The 16,938-nt window shown below is 52.2% G+C and overlaps 1 protein-coding gene across 3 annotated transcripts; it reads right to left on the reverse strand.

The window, feature by feature from the left end:
- Positions 1–315: 315 nt before the first annotated feature.
- TFE3 (transcription factor binding to IGHM enhancer 3) lies at positions 316–15,442 on the reverse strand. 3 transcript variants are annotated; one of them, XM_024353387.3, is made up of 10 exons: positions 14,744–15,442; positions 12,077–12,190; positions 10,732–11,035; positions 9,822–10,067; positions 9,635–9,739; positions 5,720–5,837; positions 5,312–5,368; positions 5,051–5,126; positions 2,982–3,129; positions 316–2,188 (listed from the first exon to the last, which is right to left on the reverse strand). In XM_024353387.3, exons 1-10 carry the CDS (start codon positions 14,857–14,859, stop codon positions 1,745–1,747), a joined length of 1,728 nt encoding a protein of 575 aa, XP_024209155.1. In that variant the 5' UTR covers positions 14,860–15,442; the 3' UTR covers positions 316–1,744. The 3 variants fall into 3 exon arrangements, with proteins under 3 accessions (XP_024209155.1, XP_063660550.1, XP_063660551.1); XM_063804480.1 differs by having other exon boundaries at positions 10,732–10,970; positions 14,744–15,217; XM_063804481.1 differs by having other exon boundaries at positions 10,732–11,016; positions 14,744–15,180.
- Positions 15,443–16,938: the final 1,496 nt, after the last annotated feature.

The following is a 16,938-nucleotide window of genomic DNA, read 5'->3' on the forward strand; positions in this document are numbered from 1 at the left end:
GCATATCTTCAGAACAGTTCAATTCTATTCCTCAGCTTCTTCAAAGACCAAATGGAAGTAAGAAGCAGCATGTTCTGACTAACATCCCTTTAGAGAAATAAATTAGATGAAACACTTGCAGCAGTTAAAATTGTGCCTGGTGATTGGTCTTTAAAAATACTGTCTTTTGTTTGCATATTGTCTTCCTCCATGCCCTCTTCCTTTCTAAATTCTTTTATCCATCCTTCTGGAATCTGTTTCTCCCAAGGACTTTTATCCCTCTTGGCCTGCATGGGCTATGTTCACTGCACAGTGAAAAACAAGGACAGGAGACTCTTTGCCAAAGTTAAAAGCGCATCAAACACGCCTAGCTTTTATTATTTTAATCACAAACCTATAGACCCCTCAGTATACCCTCCATGGGGCCTGGCCCCAGCAATCCAAAGCTGACAACCTTGGGTGTAGGTATGAGGGGTGGGAATGGAGCGGGGAGTGTCTCTTGATAACTCTGAAATGGGGTGATTCCTCCAAATGAAGAACTGGGTGGGGAACAGAGGTTGGGGTGGCCTAGATTCTCAGTATGCGGAGCAATAAAAAAATCAGATAAACAAATGAGGGGGTACAATATGCTTTTACAACCCTCCTCCAAGCTTCTGCCTTGCTGGGGGAAGGCTTCCAGTTTTTCCTGGGCTGGGGAGGTCCCAGGATAGCCCCTTCCTTCATCCTCTTGCCCTACATGTTGAAAAAGAATACTGAGGTACTGGTTCTGGTAACCTGAACTCAGTCCCCCACTAATACCCATCACCTTCCCAAACTGCCCCTCAAGGAAGAAGGCAGGACTCTGCCCAAGGGTGGGGGCCTCTCACTCCAGATATAGGTCTGGAAAATTCATCCATGAAATTTCATAATCTGTCCCCTTCCCCAAGAGCAAGGTTGGCTCAGAGCCCTCCTAGGTTAGGTCAGGTTGGTCCCAGGTTAAGGCAGGGGAGCTTAAGTACCACTCCTCCCTGCAGTGTGGAATGCTTAGATGGGATGTTGCTGAGGGACAAGGGTGGGGCTGTGATCTCCACAAGCACTAGCGGTGGCCTGGTCCTGATTCTTTCACACCTGAAATACCTGTGCTGGGCTGTTCCTATAGGGAAGGGGTGGGGCCTGGCTCCTCCATTCCTAGAAGGCCAGGAGAGTTCCCAGGGGAAGGGGCTGGGTCTCATCCTCACTTCTGTTCCTTGCCTGGGCAGAGCAGGGCAGGGTTCATGGGGAAGGGGCAGAGCTTAAACCCCCAGGGCTGGGACCTCCATTACTTGACTCCTCTTCTGTGCCAGGATGGACTAGACTGGTGGTTCCAAGACAAAGGATGGAGCAACATCCTGACATCTCCCTTTCCCAGGAGACCTGGCTAGGACAGTCCCTAGGGGACAGGGGCGAGACCTCATCCTGTCTCCTTCCCTCACCTGGGCAAAGATGAGTCCCACAGGGGCAGGGGTGAGGCTGTGATCCCCAGGGGGCAGGCCCTGATCTCATGTCCTTCTCCAGCCTTCTCCTTCTGAAATACCTGCACTGGGCGGTTCCTTTGGGGAAGGTGCAGGGCCTCATCTGACTCCTCCTCCTTGCCTGATTACAGGGGTGGGGCCTGATCACATCTCCTCTTCCCCCAGGATACCTGGGCAGGGCAGTCTCATGGGAGGGTGGGGGAAAAGGCGGGGCCTCATCCTGACTGGTCCTCCTTTCCTGGGTGGGAAAGTCCCAGGGGAGGGGTGAGGCCTGATCAGGACTCCTCCTCCATGCTGAAGCTGCTGCGGCGGCTGCTGGCCTTGGAGACAGCAGGGGACACTGAAGAGAGCAGGGGATCGGAGGCAGCCCGCAGTGGGGACAGGGCACCCCCCGACAGTCCTCCCACCACCCCCTCCTCCTCCTCCATCAGAATGTCCTCCAGCCCCAGGTGGAAGGGGTCTCCCAGGTCCCCCAGGTGGTCGCTGGGAAAGTGCAGGTCCAGAAGGGCATCTGAGGGCGGTGCGGGGGGCTGCTGATGGGGAGCATTCTGGGCAGGTCCCCCCCCTACATGGAACGTTGCTGCGCCTGGCCTGCCCTCCTCCTCAATGTCCAGCTGCTCTGGCTTGAGGCTCTCAGAAGCCGAAGTCGTGGCCAAGGAAAGCAGCCCTGGAGTGGGAGGTACTGGCAGGCCATGGATCTGGGCCTGCAGTTCTAGTTCCTGTAAAAAATAGGGGTTGGGTGCAGGATAAGTAGGGTTCAGAGTCCCTCAGGGGCAGAGGAGTATAAAAGTTGAAAAGGGTAGGTTCCCTGGGTTGGAATTCAGCTTCTGCTACTCACTAGTTCCAAAACTTTAGGCAAAGTGCTTAACATCTCTGAAGCTTCAGAGTCGCAAACTGTAAAGTGGGTATATAATAATGGCCCCTAGGCTGGGCGCAGTGGCTCACGCCTGTAATCACTTTGGGAGGCCGAGGCAGGTGGATCACCTGAGGTCAGGAGTTCGAGACCAGCTTGACCAACATGGAGAAACCCCATCTCTACTAAAAATACAAAAATTAGCTGGGTGTGGTGGTGCATGCCTATAATCCTAGCTACTCAGGAGGCTGAGACAGGAGAATTGCTTGAACCCGGGAGGCAGAGGTTGCGGTGAGCCGAGATTGCGCCATTGCACTCCAGCCTGGGCAACGAGCGAAACTCCATCTCAAAAATAAATAAATAAATAAATAAATAAAATAATGGCCCCTATCTCATAGAATTCTGAGGATTGAATAAGTTAGTGGATATAAAGCTCTTGTCACAGTACAGAGCACAAGATAAATGCTATGTACATTAGCAATATTATTATCCTTGTTAATATTATTATTTATCATTATCACTATCATCATCGTGTGATCTGGGAAGCCCAGGGATCCCCCAAGTATGCCAGGAAGGGAAACCCTGGCCTGCTCTCTCTCTGCCTCCACCTGCAGGAAGCTCTCCCCCTCTTCCCCCAACACCATCTCCTCTTTTCAAACCTGAATTCGGAGCTGCAGGCTGCGGTTGGCCTGCTCCAGGGATCGCTGCCGGCTCTCCAGGTCTTTGGAGCGCTGCTGCTCCTTCTGCAGCTTGCGGATATAATCCACAGAGGCCTTCAGGATGGTGCCCTTGTTCCAGCGCATCTCCCTGTGGGGCCCAAGTGGGAGGCAAGCAGGAAATGCCATATGAGGGGTTTCTCAGGAGCTGAGGCGGGGATTGCACCAGGTGGGAGCCTCCCACCACATGCTTAGAACTTGAGGCTGGGGTCTTTCAAAGGTATGGAGTACCCAGAGGAAAACTTCCCGCCTGGAATCTTACAATGGTGCCCCCATCACACTCCAAACCCTGGAAGCCGTCTCTGACCTGACCCCTTAGGATTCCTCTCTTCCCTATGTCCCTCCGATTGATCTCACTACAGCCACATTGGTCTCTCAGTGCTCCTAGAATATGGAAAACCACTCCCATCTCAGGGCATCAATCCCAGCCGTGCCCTCTGCCTTGAATACTCTTACCCCCAGACACCCATGCGGCTCCCCGCCTTGCCTCCTTAGGCTCTTTATTCAAACATTTCCTTGTCAGTTGGGGCCTGCCCTGTCCTCACCTTCCTTATCCCAAACTAACCCTCCCCAACATTCTCCCATTTTCCTTCCAGTCTTTATTCTTCTCATAACACTCATCATAATGGATCTCATGGATGTTTACTTATTTACTATTTGTCTGCCCCCACTAAAACATCAGTTTCATGAGGTCTGTTTTGTTCCCTCTGGTATCTTTAGGGCCTAATATGGTACCTGGCACAAACCAGAGGCTCAAAAAATAAATCTTTCTCTTTTCCTTTTTTTTTGCGGGGCGGTGGGGGATGGAGTCTCGCTCTGTCACCCAGGCTGGAGAGCAGTGGCACAATCTCGGCTCACTACAACCTCCACTTCTCGGGTTCAAGCGATTCTCCTGCCTCAGCCTTCTGAGTAGCTGAGATTACAGGCCTACGCCACCACGCCCAGCTAATTTTTTTTGTATTTTTTATAGAGATGGGGTTTTACCATGTTGGCCAGGCTGGTCTCAAACTCCTGACCTCAGGTGATCCACCCGTCTCGGCCTCCCCAAGTGCTGGGATTACAGGTGCCCACCACCACGCCCCGCTAATTTTTATATTTTTAATAGAAATGGGGTTTCACCATGTTGGCCAGAATGGTCTCGATCTCCTGACCTTGTGATCCACCCGCCTCGGCCTCCCAAAGTGCTGGGATTACAGGCGTGAGCCACTGCGCCCGGCCATCTTTTTTTTTGTTTGTTTTTGAGACAAAGTCTTGCTCTGTCACCCAGGCTGGAGTGCAGTGGCACCATATTGGCTCACTGCAACCTCCACCTCCCGGGTTCAAGTGATTCTCCTGCCTCAGCATCCCGAGTAGCGGGGATTACAGGTGCGTGCCACCACGCCCAGCTAAATTTTTTTTATTTTTAGCGGAGACAGGGTTTCACCATGTTGGCCTTCAACTCCTGACCTCGTGATCCGCCTGCCTTGGCCTCCCAAAGTGCCAGGATTACAAGTGTGAGCCACTGCACCTGGCTAATTTTTGTATTTTTTAGTAGAGACGGGGTTTCATCATGTTGGCCAGGCTAGTCTGAAACTCCTGACCTTAGGTGATCCACCCGCCTTGGCCTCCCAAAGTGCTGGGATTACAGGCATGAGCCACCACACCCGGCCAATAAATAAATCTTGAATAAATAAAGGAAGTACCATTGCACCACTGCACGCCAGCCTGGGTGACAGCGTGAGACTCCATCTCAAAAAAAAGAAAAAAAAAAAAGGAAGTACTAAGTGAACAGAAAAGTAGGTGCATGTATCCTACGGGGACCAGATGGGGCACACAGACCATAACATTATGTGCCTAAAATTTTAGGTGCTGACATAGTGAGGGTCTGCAACCCTGCTCAGGCTGAGAAAGAACCAGACAGAGGAGAAATGCCTGAGCCGAGACTGCCCGGTGAGCCCACCAAGGCACAATTTTAGTAGCATGGGACGCCTGCCCCACCTCCCGCTGGCCTGAGGGTCCCAGCCCAGACTCACGGGTCACTGGACTTAGGGATGAGAGTGCCCAGTTCCTTGATCCTGTCGTTAATGTTGAATCGCCTGCGACGCTCAACTTTGGAGAGGGGAGGAGAGGAAGAAAGAGTGGGAGAAAGAGTTGTCAATTAGCCAAAAATGGAAGAGACAGAAAGTAGGGAGTTGGGAGGCTGTTGCAGGGAAGGAGTTCCCCATGGGGGGCCAGGACTCGGGGTGAGGCAGGCCTGCACAGCACCCGGGCAATGCACATGCTCTCTGGCTTACTTAGGTTGTGATTGTCTTTCTTCTGCCGTTCCTTCAAAAGGGCCTTTGCCTCGGTCTCTGGAAAAGAGTGGAGTGATCAGGGCCTCTGAGCACAGGAAGGCAAGAAACACATGCAGATGCTAAGGTAGGGTTTGGTAGCCAAAAGCAGGGGAAATGCCTTTTTTAAAAAGTGCCTTCTTTTTACTATTTTAAGCCATGGTGATAGGCTGGTTGTTAAATCCAAGATGAGAGGAACTGAAGTGGGGTGAAAGCAAGATCACAAGCCATATGGGGAAAGGGGACAAACAGCCTCCATTTCCATATGTCCAAACCATTCCCCTCAGAATCAGGCCCATCTCTAGACCTGGTAGGCACAGGGCTCACCTGGGGTAAAGTGTAGGGCCATGGGGCCAAGACCCTATCACCTACCAGAGATCTCCCGTTTGATGTTGGGCAGCTCAGCTGGGCAGGAGTTGCTGACAGTGATGGCTGGTGTGGCCACGCCTTGACTACTGTACACATCAAGCAGATTCCCTGACACAGGCAGCTGGGGGCAGAGAGGGCAGAGAACCACCAGTTGGGAACAAACCCCAGGCTTGGCTCCTCCTCAGAACCAGGTTCCTGAGCTTCCACATATCCCAAAGATGGGGCACCCTCTAATGCAAGGACTGGCTGACTCAGCACCAGAACCCTTGCTTCTCCTTCAAGGCAAATTCACATGGCGACCAAACAGGGAGGACAGAGCAAACCAGACCTACCTTGCTTCGCTGGGAGACTGGAGCCTGCCTGGCCTGCTTATCACTTCCTCCAGTCCCTCATATCCCTCAGTGACCTCTAAAGCCCCTTTCCCAAACCCCGGGGCTGGCTCTGAGAAGAAATGCTGGAAAACCACCCTTCTCAGGTCTTTGTCGGCTCTGATGGGACATTCCAGTCCGTTAGCTCCTCCCAGCACAACATTCCAATCCAGCATTCTTGGAACACTCCAACCCAATCTTCTCCGACCTTGGTAAATTGTCATGACAACATTCTATCCAAAATCTGGCCTTCTGGAGAATTCCAACCTAATCTCCAGTCTTTCACTCTGATCAAGTTGTACCATCTTCCACTCTGATCAAGTTGTACCATCTTCCACATCAGGGTCTCCTGCTGCTGTGGACCAAGGTCCTGACTCCAGTATCTTCCTGCACATTCTGTTCTCTCAGGAGATTCTTATCCAACTATTCAATTAGCACTGCTTTATGTCAGCCTAGTTTTTTTTTTTTTCCTCTCCTTCACACTTTCCTGGATATACTCCAGAGGAGCACGTCAATCTGAAGTATACCCAGGGCCAGGTGCAGTGGCTCACGCCTGTAATCCCAGCACTTTGGGAGGCCGAGGCGGGCGGATCACTTGAGGTCAGGAGTTCGTGACCAGCCTGGCCAACATGGTGAAACTCCATCTCTACTAAAAATACAAAACAACAAAAAAAAATTAGCCGAGCATGGTGGCCTGCACTTGTAGTCCCAGCTACTTGAGAGGCTGAAACAGGAGAGTTGCTTGAACCCAGGAGGTAGAGGTTGCAGTGAGCCAAGATCACACCACTGCACTCCAGCCTGGGCAACAGAGCAAGACTCCATCTCAAAATAAATAAATAAATAAATAAATAAATAAATAAATAAATACATACATACATACATACATAAACACAAATAAAATAAAGTATATCCAAATCCCACTTCTTCATGAGTTTTAATCTCTTTTTTTTTTTTTTTTTTGAGACGGAGTATCGTTCTGTCACCCAGGCTGGAGGGCAGTGGCGCAATCTCGGCTCACTGCAAGCTCTGCCTCCCGGGTTCACGCCATTCTCCTGCCTCAGCCTCCCGAGTAGCTGGGACTACAGGCACCCGCCACCACGCCCAGCTAATTTTTTCGTATTTTTAGTAGAGACGGGGTTTCACTGTGTTAGCCAGGATGGTCTGGATCTCCTGACCTTGTGATCTGCCCGCCTCAGCCTCCCAAAGTGCTGGGATTACAGGTGTGAGCCACCGTGCCTGGCTGAGCTTTAATCTCTTGAACCCACTTCCAGTCTGGTGGATATAAGGTCCCATTCTCTAGTTGTGTCCAAATCAATAAAAAGTTCTGATAAATTAGTCCCATTTTTATACATGCTTCCATCCTATTGATAAGTTGGAAAAAAGCAAAACTACAGCCACTTGGTATGCTCTAAAGCAAGTTATGAGACCAGGCATGGTGGCTATGTCTGTAATCCCAGCACTTTGGGAGGCCGAGGTGGGCAGATGGCTTGAGCTCAGGAGTTCGAGACCAGCCTGGGCAACACAGTGAGACCCTGTCTCTACTAAAAATGCAAAAAATTAGCCAGGCATGGTGACACAAGCCTATGGTCCCAGTTACTTGGGAGGCTGAGGTGGGAGGATCACTTGAGCCCAGAAGGTGGAGGCTGCAGCGAGCCAGGATTACACCACTGCACTCCAGCCTGGGTGACAGAGCAAGATCCTGTCTCAAAAATAAATAAATAGGCCGGGCGCGGTGGCTCAAGCCTGTAATCCGAGAACTTTGGGAGGCCGAGGCAGGTGGATCACCTGAGGTCAGGAGTTCGAGACCAGCCTGACCAACATAGTGTAACCCCGTCTCTACTAAAATACAAAAATTAGCCAGGCGTGCTGGCGGGCACCTGTAATCTCGGCTACTTGGCAGGCTGAGGCAGGAGAATCGCTTGAACCCAGGAGGCAGAGGGTGCAATGAGCAGAGATCGCACCATTGCATTCCAGCCTGGACAAGGAGAGTGAAACTCCATCTCAAAAAAAAAAAAAAAATTCAATCAAAAAATAAATAAATAAATAAATAAATAAAGCAAGTTAGGCCAGGCATGGTGGCTCATGCCTGTAATCCCAGCACTTTGGGAGGCCGAGCCAGGCAGATCACAAAGTCAGGAGATTGAGATAACCTGGGTAACACGGTGAAACCCCGTCTCTACTAAAAATACAAAAATTAGCCGGGCATGGGGGCACGCGCCTGTAGTCCCAGTTACTCAGGAGGCTGAGGCAAGAGAATCGCTTGAACTTGGTAGGCGGAGGTTCCAGTGAGCCGAGATAGCACCATTGCGCTCCAGCCTGGGTGACAGAGCAAGACTTTGTCTCAAAAAATAAATAAATAAATATAATAAAGCAAGTTATGAGACTCTTGGAGTGTTCAAAACCAGAATGTTACAATGGTATATCCCTTGCTCTAGAAAGTTTTATCTACTGACTAGAAGGACTCTGCCTCCTGGCACAGTTCACTTGGTATATTCCAATCACTACGAGATCCAACTACTTGTTATAACCCACAGCAAGTTTGAAAACTTTTGTTATGCTTCAAGGCTGGGCGTGGTGGCTCACACCTATAATTCCAGCACTTTGGGAGGCCAAGGCAGGTGGATCACTTTAAGTCAGGAGTTCAAGACCAGCCTGGCTCACAGGGTGAAACCCGGTCTCTACTAAAAATACAAAAATTAGCCAAGCATAGTGGCGTACACCTGTAATCCCAGCTACGTGAGAGGCTGAGGCACGAAAATCGCTTGAACCCAGAGGCTGCAGTGAGCCAAGATCGCACCGCTGCACTCCAGCCAGGGTGACAGAGTGAGACTCTGTCTTAAAAGAAAAAAAAGGTAAAAATAAAATAAAACAAAATGCTCCAATCATTACATGGTCTGGTGTATATGTCCCGATGACCTGAATCCCTTGGTACATTCAAGTTGCTATAAGATGCTCATCTCGGCCGGGTGTGGTGGCTCACGCCTGTAATCCCAGTACTTTGGGAGGCCGAGGCAGGCAGATCACGAAGTCAGGAGTTCAAGACCCGCCTGACCAACGTGATGAAACCCCGTCTCTACTAAAAATACAAAAATTAGCTTGGTGTGGTGGCACGTGCCTATAATCCCAGCTACTCAGGAGGCTGAGGTAGGAGAATCGCTTGGACCTGGGAGGCAGAGGTTGCAGTGAGCTGAGACCGCGCCACTGCACTCTAGCCTGGGTGACAGAGCGAGACTCCGTCTCAAAAAAAAAAAAAAAAAAGATTATCATCTCTTGGTACTTCTCACAGCAAAGCCCAAGCACTTTGATATGCCCTACTGTCTCAGTGAACTCCCCACCTGTATCTCTCACAGTCTACATGGTCCACCTCTCAACACAGTCCAACAAGGTCCAAGGGCATTGTTGACATACCCTGTTCTCGTCATAAGGCCTCCCTCTCTATCTTAGCACAATCAAGGCAAGGGTCTCATATACACACAGCCAGACTGAGTATGGTCTTGGTGATACAGAAATGCCCTGATTTTCAGACCAACCTCCCATCTCAGGGCCTCACCGTGCTGGGGAGCTGCAGTCCTGTGGTGCCTCCGGGCAGATAGCTGAGCATTTCATCATTGTAACTGGACTCCAGGCTGATGATCTCATCAATGACATCATCAATCTAGGGGAAGAAGTAAATATTATACAGGTTTAGAAGAATTTGGGAGGGGAATGTGGGAGGAGGTTTGGCTGTAGCCTCTTACCTCCTTCTCTGAGCTGGACCCGATGGTGAGCAGCGCCATGGGGCTGTTGGGCGCACTGCCTGTGGGGCCGGTAGTGTGGGCAGCCTCGGGGGCAGGCAGTGGCTGGGCACTTGCGGGCCCCGGCGGTGGGGTGAGGGCCTGGGAAGCCAGCTTGGGCCCGAGTGTGGTGGACAGGTACTGTTTCACCTGCTGCCGGCGCGCCTGCTGCAGGTGGTAGCGCGTTGGGTTCTCCAGATGGGTCTGCACCTGTGAAATAAGGTAGACAAGGAAAGAGAGGGGACAAGGCAGAACAGGACTCAAAGGGGTGAATTCTGAGCCCCAGCCTGACCCTCCTAACTCATTGGTGCCTAGACTCAGGCAGACAAGCTGGGCCCAGAATCTGAGAACACCCCAAAAATATTGGCGAGTCTCCCCCAGGACCCAAACTCTCTTTCTCAGAAATCCTTCACAGCTGCCAAGATCCACCCATGACTGACAGGATCCCTCGTAGTTTCTGGAAAACCCTGTCACAGTCCCCAAGATTCCCCACCTAGTCTCTGACACCACCTAATAGACCTGGGAACCATACAATGCTTCCCAAGACCCCCTAATGGCCAAAGAACTAATGTATCCCACACACATGAAGCTCTTCCTACAAAGCCAGGGCCCACTTGGGGCACTCATGAGCCTCCATGGTCCACCAAGACATCCTCATGGCCCCCACGAACTCCTTGCAATTTCACAAGATCATCTCAGAAACCCAAAACACATGAGACATGAACACAGATAATTTAAACAGTACCAGGGACCTTCCTTAGAGCCCCTAAGACCTTGCCCCCAAATCACCAGTGCATCGAGGCCATCCCTAGCTCCTAGGATCACTCCTCAGTCACCAGGAGCCCCCTCCCAGGGCCTCTGGATCTCACCTTACCTTGAGCACCTCCCTGGGCACCTGAGCAGGGGGTGGACGGCTCAATGTGTGGCCCCCAGCAGAGACGCCAACCACAGAGATGGCAGGAGAGGCAGGTGCAGGACTGGGGAAGGGAGCCGCGGCGGCCTGTTCCCGACGCTCACGCCTCTCCTGCTCCTGCGCCTGGGCCCGCATTAGCTGCTGCCGCAGCAAGACCCTCGATGAAGAAGATGACGACATGGCAGGGGTCCTGGAGCCCCCTGCAGAAGACGATGCAGAGAGTGTAGCTGGGGTGGCTGGTGTGGCCTGCAGTGATATTGGGAGGCTGTGGAATGGGAAATATGGGGCCATATTTTAGGTAAGCTAAAAGTCTCATCCCAAGCCTAAAGGGTCTTAGCGTGACGGAGCAGACACAGGAACCAGGCCTGTTCTCTGCCTTCCGAGGCCACAATGTAGAAGCAGAGACACAGGAACCAGGCTTGGTGATGGCTCTCAGGGGTCACAGTCTGATGGGGGACACACTGGAGGTCAGTCTGGTGGGGGAGTTTTAGCCTTTGGTCCTTATGATGAAGCCTAGATTTGAGCCTGTTCACATATTAAGTGGAGATGCTATTGTTCAGCTCTGCAAGGGGGGGTTTGTCCTATTTACAGGAGAGCAGAAGCAGAATTGAGGCTTTGGCAGCAGAATGTGGATACAGAGGGCTCCTAAGCCCAATGTGAGGCTAGAGAAGCTCTCTGAGCTCCTGGGGGTGGGCGTCAGGTGATAGGAGAAGCCCCAGGTTCCTCTTCTTCCCCTGCCTGGGCCTCTGGTCCCAGGAGCTAGTCAGTCTTGAAAACCTCGGAGATTTCACAATACTCTCTTCCTGCCCCTCTTCCCCCTCCCCTCCCCTCTCTCAGAGCCCGGGCCGATGACTCAGCACATTTAGACTTCCAAGCTTGGGGAAAGAAGAGACCAGCAGGGGCTCCTCAAGGGCTGAGGGTGGGTGAGTTGGTAGTGTGGGAAGGGACTGAGTTGGGGCTAGAGGCATGTCCCCGCCCACCCGGGGACATGAGTTTAAGCAGGCCACGCCCTATCTCTGAGCACTCCAGGCCGGCTGGAACACCTGAGGCTGAAACACTTGCATATGAATGGGTGTGCAGGTGGGCTGGGGGCAGGCAGGGGAGGTCTTGACAGAGATACTGGAATCCTGGCTTGGCCACCTACTTTCCTGTGTGACATGCTCTTTCTGGTCCCTAATTTTACCACCTAGAAAACGCAGGCTGGTGAAAGAATGGGTTGGGCTGGTACTGAGGGCCTCTGCCCATCAAGAGGGGAGAGGAGGGCTGAGGAATTGGGAGGGGAATCAGATAGACAAGTCATACATACCTTGAGCGAAGGGGTAAGGGTTGGCTTTTGAGCTCGTAGAAGCTGTCAGGATCAAGGACGTTTTCTAATTCTATGTCAGCAACAATCCCGGATTCCGGAAGCAAAGAGTTCAGGCTGAGGGGGAGGTGGAGTGGTGGTCAGTGATTGAATGAAGGACCTTATTCCCCAGCCCTCCCCTGAGACAGAGAAAGAGAGAGAGAGGGAGAGAACGAAGAGGAGGGCACAAGCCCCTCATATTTGGCCACCTTGCTGGGTACCACACCACCATGAATTCCCACCTCCTTCCCCCATCCCCCTTTCCCTTCCCCACTGTGTTACTCATAGTCCCTTAGGAGTCAGAATAATAAGAACGCCTGCATCCCAACCCCCACACTGTAACAACCTGGGTTTGAGGAAAACAGAATTTAGGAATAACAATTCACTTTATAGAAGGATTCCTGACTTCCTATTCAGAGTTCTCCCAGCCCCCATACCCCCCTACTTTTTTTTTTTTTTTTTTTTTTTTTTTTTGAGACAGAGTATCGCTCTGTCACCAGGCTGGAGTACAGTGGTGCGATCTCAGCTCACTGCAAGCTCTGCCTCCTGGGTTCAAGTGATTCTCACGCCTCAGCCTCCCGAGTAGCTGAGATTACAGGCACACGCCACCACGTCTGGCTAATTTTTGTATTTTTAGTAGAGACGGGGTTTCACCATATTAGCCAGGATGGTCTCGATCTCCTGACCTCATGATCCGCTTGCCTCGGCCTCCCAAAGTGCTGGGATTACAGGTGTGAGCCACTGCGCCCGGCCAACCCCCTGCTATTTTCTTTACAGCTGAATGTGAGCCCAGGTATATGTGTGTACACACACACACACACAGAGCAAGTAGGGGCATCCCTCAGCATAACAGTCCCTTGTAACACAAACTGAATGCATCACAAAGAGAACTGGAAATAATTCACTTGACGTAAAGATCTACCATTTCACAAATGAGTTTCTCCCAGCCCCAGCCAGAGTTCATGGGATGCCAACACATGCCTAAATATAAAATAGAAATATCAAAGGCTCCCCTCGCTCCAACAGACTGGATTTACAAGAGGGAGAATTTGGGTGGTTGATCCACTTTATACAAGCATTCTTTTCTTACCGGAGGAGCCTGCCCAGCCTTCTCCTGTTTTTTTGGATAGATCAAAACACACACACACCCCCAACACTAACACCCACTGGCGCACAAAATAAGAAGCCATATACACCCATCCCTTTAACTATGTCCACTACTGCGATGATCTAGGTTGTTACAGAGGAATTAGAAGATGGTGAATCGATATACAGAAAGGCTCTGCTCAGCCCCAGAGAGCAAGGGACAGTTAACACACACGTGGATGAATATGCATCCTTCAATTTAGCTAAACATTTAGAATGCTGAGAGATTGCTGGTGACTTCACTTGACAAGAATCCTCTCCCCTCCCCAAGGATCTGTCTTCCTTCCTCTCCTCACCCTCAGATGGAGCCCTAAAACCACCCAGGAAGTTGGGAAGAGGAAGCTCGGGCGAGCCACTGAGCTCAGCACAATCCCAGGCACAAAGGAGGCAAAGACCCCCCCCACCCAGGGCTCACACACCCATTGCACAGAAGTTGGAAGAGATGGGCACTGGGGTGAGCAGGGAGGGCTGGGGCTCCAAAGCCCATTGATGAAAGTAAGGATGAGAAGAGGCCAGAGGGGATCCACCCAGGCAGGGATGGTGCAATCTGTACTCGTTCCAGCTCTATGGACAGATTCAAGATTACCCCCAGGAGCTCGGAGATCGAAAAGAAGATAAAAAGAAAAGGGGTGTGGGGCTAGGGAGTGGGAAGGGCTGAGAGGCTAGAGCGAGTAGCAGCATGAACAAGAGCCTCCTCTGGGTTCCCAAACAAGGTCTGAGGCCTCTGAGCTAAGAGGTAACATCATCACCCCCTGCCTGGTTGTCTATCTCCCATTCAGGCCCTTAACAGGTGTGGGAAGAGGGCTTTTCCACTATCCTTGGGATCTGCCCCAGCTGGGTAGGCGGGCAGAGGGGAAAGGATTATTCTGGTCAAGTCTTGCTGAATGTTGCTTCTCTTGTTCATTCACACGCACTCACAAGGCTGGTCCCAGGCAGCATATCTGAGATACCTCCAAATCCCTCCAGATTCATGTTATCCCCAAACACAGCAACCAGTCACTGAGAGGCACCAAGCTCCCAAGACAGCACTTCTGTCCCTCAGGACCCCTTCTCCCACACTGAGGGAAAAAGATTCTAGGATTCCCTTAAAACCAGTGCCTCACCTGACAGTGTCCCCTCAAATTCATTCCCCTCATGTCCGACTGAAAATCCCCGAATTCAGCCTCTAATCAGAGACCCTATCTACCAAGTTCAGCTATCTCAGACCAGTTTCTGGATACTCCAGAATAGGCCCCTCTAGACGCAGTCAAGGGCTCCCCAAACCTGACCCAGACCCCGCTTAATGCACTCCCACGACTCCTTTAATAAAGCCACAATCCAAGCAGGCCACTGCCGGATTCCTTAGGTGCCCCCCCAAGACGGGCGCCCCGACGTCCTCCAAGGCCAGGCCGAGGGCCTCCAATCCCAGTCCGGGGCCCCCGCTGCCCCCGAGATCAGGCCCCTGGGAGCCCCAGTCGGCACTCCCGGCCCCAGGCGGCCCCGCACCTGAGCAGCTGAGCCGAGTCGGCCGGCCTGCGCTCCTCCAACAGCACGAACACGGCTCGAGGGCCCTCCGCGCTGGCCTCTACGCCATCCCGAGCTGGTTCGGCCGCATGAGACATGACGCCCGGCCCCGGGCGAGCCCTGCCAGGCCGGTCGGGCCTCGGCCCGGTCCCCCTAACAAAATAAGAGTCCCCCCTCCCCCCAGCTCGCCACCGCCGCCTCCTCCGCTAAGCCATGGAGCTAGCACTGCGCGGGCGGGCGGCGTCGGGGAGATGGGATGGGCTGTGAGTCATCCCCCGCCCAGAACGGACCGACGCCCCCCCTCAACCTAACCCCGGACGACCGCCCTCCTCCCCCTCGTCTTCTTCCCCCTCCTCCCTCCTCCCAGGGATGGGGAAACTCCACAGGAAGTGACCGCACTGGGGATGGACGGCCCGTCTGGCCACGACCCATTAGCGAGGCGGCCAATCGCTGAACGGCGATTCGAGGGCCCACCCTAAGCGACGCCTCCGACGCGGAGGAAAAACGCGATTCGGCCCGCCCTCATTCCGAGAAGCAGCACCCAGACCACGCCCTCAGGGGCAGCGACAAATAGGCGAGGGTTGATTTGGTTGAACCACGCCTCTATGTTTGCGTCGCTTTCGGAGCCAAGCCCTCTCTTCTCAAATTATCCCTCTGCAAGGTAATATTAAGCCGCTCCTTGGGTCCTCTGCGCCTGCGCATCGATGGCCAGTGGGCGCACGGAGGGTCTCCTGGCCAAGCTTTTAGCTGCGGAACCGCGCCCTCTTTCGGCTAATATTTGTAATATCTGAGCCCTAGACCGCGCTCCAACCTCGATCTGGCTGTGCTCTCTCAACTATGAGGCAGAGGCAGCTACATTCCCTGAAGGTGCGGGCCAGAAACCCCCCGCTTTCGCTGTCCGCAGTCCAGCCGCCCAGCTGGTCTTCCGGGAGTATTCCGCCTGTTCCATGCCATCGAGAGCGGTTGTACTATGTTCATTGCGCTGCGCAATATGTGCTTAATAAATTCTTGACGGGTGGATGAATCTGGTCCCTTCGGTGAATGACGACTTCTGGAATCACAAAGATCCAGGTTTGAATAGGGAAGGGGACCTCCCCTCTCCCAGCCTCAGCTTTCCTGGCCTGTTAAATGGGGGTCAAAATACCTGTCTGGCAGGGTTGTTCTGAGGATTAAAGATAATGTATGAAAAGTGCTAGCAGGTTGTTTGGCATACAAGAAGCTTCCCAAAATTAGTTGATTCACTCATTTGTTCACTTATTCAACGTTCACTGAGCGCTTCTGTATGCCAGACGCATGCAAGCCGGCTCGCACAAGGCGGAGGGTCTCACCCATATATCCTCAGGTGCAAATAGCTCACAAAACACCCAGATCTACAGCCTTCCCTTCCTCTTTCCTGACATCCCAAGACCCCACCCTGAGTTGCGCCTCCAGGAATTTCACCGGGCTTTCATTTACCTTGGACCTTCCTGTATTGGCATCATTATTTCACAGGTCTGTCAGTTGCTTTCGTAAACTCATCCATACTCACACACAACCATCTCGTACAAGGGGGAAACCTCTACATAATAAAGATGACTTCTGGCCGGGCGCGGTGGCTCATGCCTGTAATCCCAGCACTTTGGGAGGCCGAGGCGGGTGGATCACCTGAGGTCAGGAGTTTGAGACCAGCCTGGCCAACACGGTGAAACCCCGTCTCTACTAAAAATACAAAAAATTAGCCGGGCGTGGTGGCGGGCGCCTGTAATCCCAACTACTCGGGAGGCTGAGGCAGGAGAATCCCTTGAACCGGGAAGCAGAGGTTGCAGTGAACCAAGATAGCGTCACTGCACTGCAGCCTGGGTGACAGAGTGAGACTCAGTCTCAAAAAAAAAAAAAAAAAAAGAAAAAGAAAAAAGAATACATTACTAATTGTACCAATCAAAACTCTAAAACGGAACTTGTAGATCCAATGTTAAAATTCCTATGATGCCTTAAACATGTAAGAATGGGCCGGGCACGGTGGCTCACACCTGTAATCCCAGCAGTTTGGGAGGCCAAGGTTGGTGGGTCGCTTGAGGCCAGAAGTTCGATACCAGCCTGGCCAACATGGCAAAACCTCGTCTCTACAAAAATACAAAAATTAGCCAGGCGTGGTGGTCTGCGCCTGGCCTGTAGTCCCAGCTACTCGGGAGGCTGAG

Source organism: Pan troglodytes, chromosome X (genome assembly GCF_028858775.2).
Source record: "Pan troglodytes isolate AG18354 chromosome X, NHGRI_mPanTro3-v2.0_pri, whole genome shotgun sequence".
NCBI lineage: Eukaryota > Metazoa > Chordata > Mammalia > Primates > Hominidae > Pan > Pan troglodytes.

Excerpts from the sequence above, each read along its gene's own strand:
- TFE3 (XM_024353387.3), bottom strand. The coding sequence starts at position 14,859 with ATGTCTCATGCGGCCGAACCAGCTCGGGATGGCGTAGAGGCCAGCGCG. Across the intron at positions 9,740-9,821 it reads GGTCCAGCTCAGAGAAGGAG|ATTGATGATGTCATTGATGA; the intron begins GTAAGAGGCTAC and ends TTCTTCCCCTAG. Across the intron at positions 5,127-5,311 it reads GAAAGACAATCACAACCTAA|TTGAGCGTCGCAGGCGATTC; the intron begins GTAAGCCAGAGA and ends CCCTCTCCAAAG.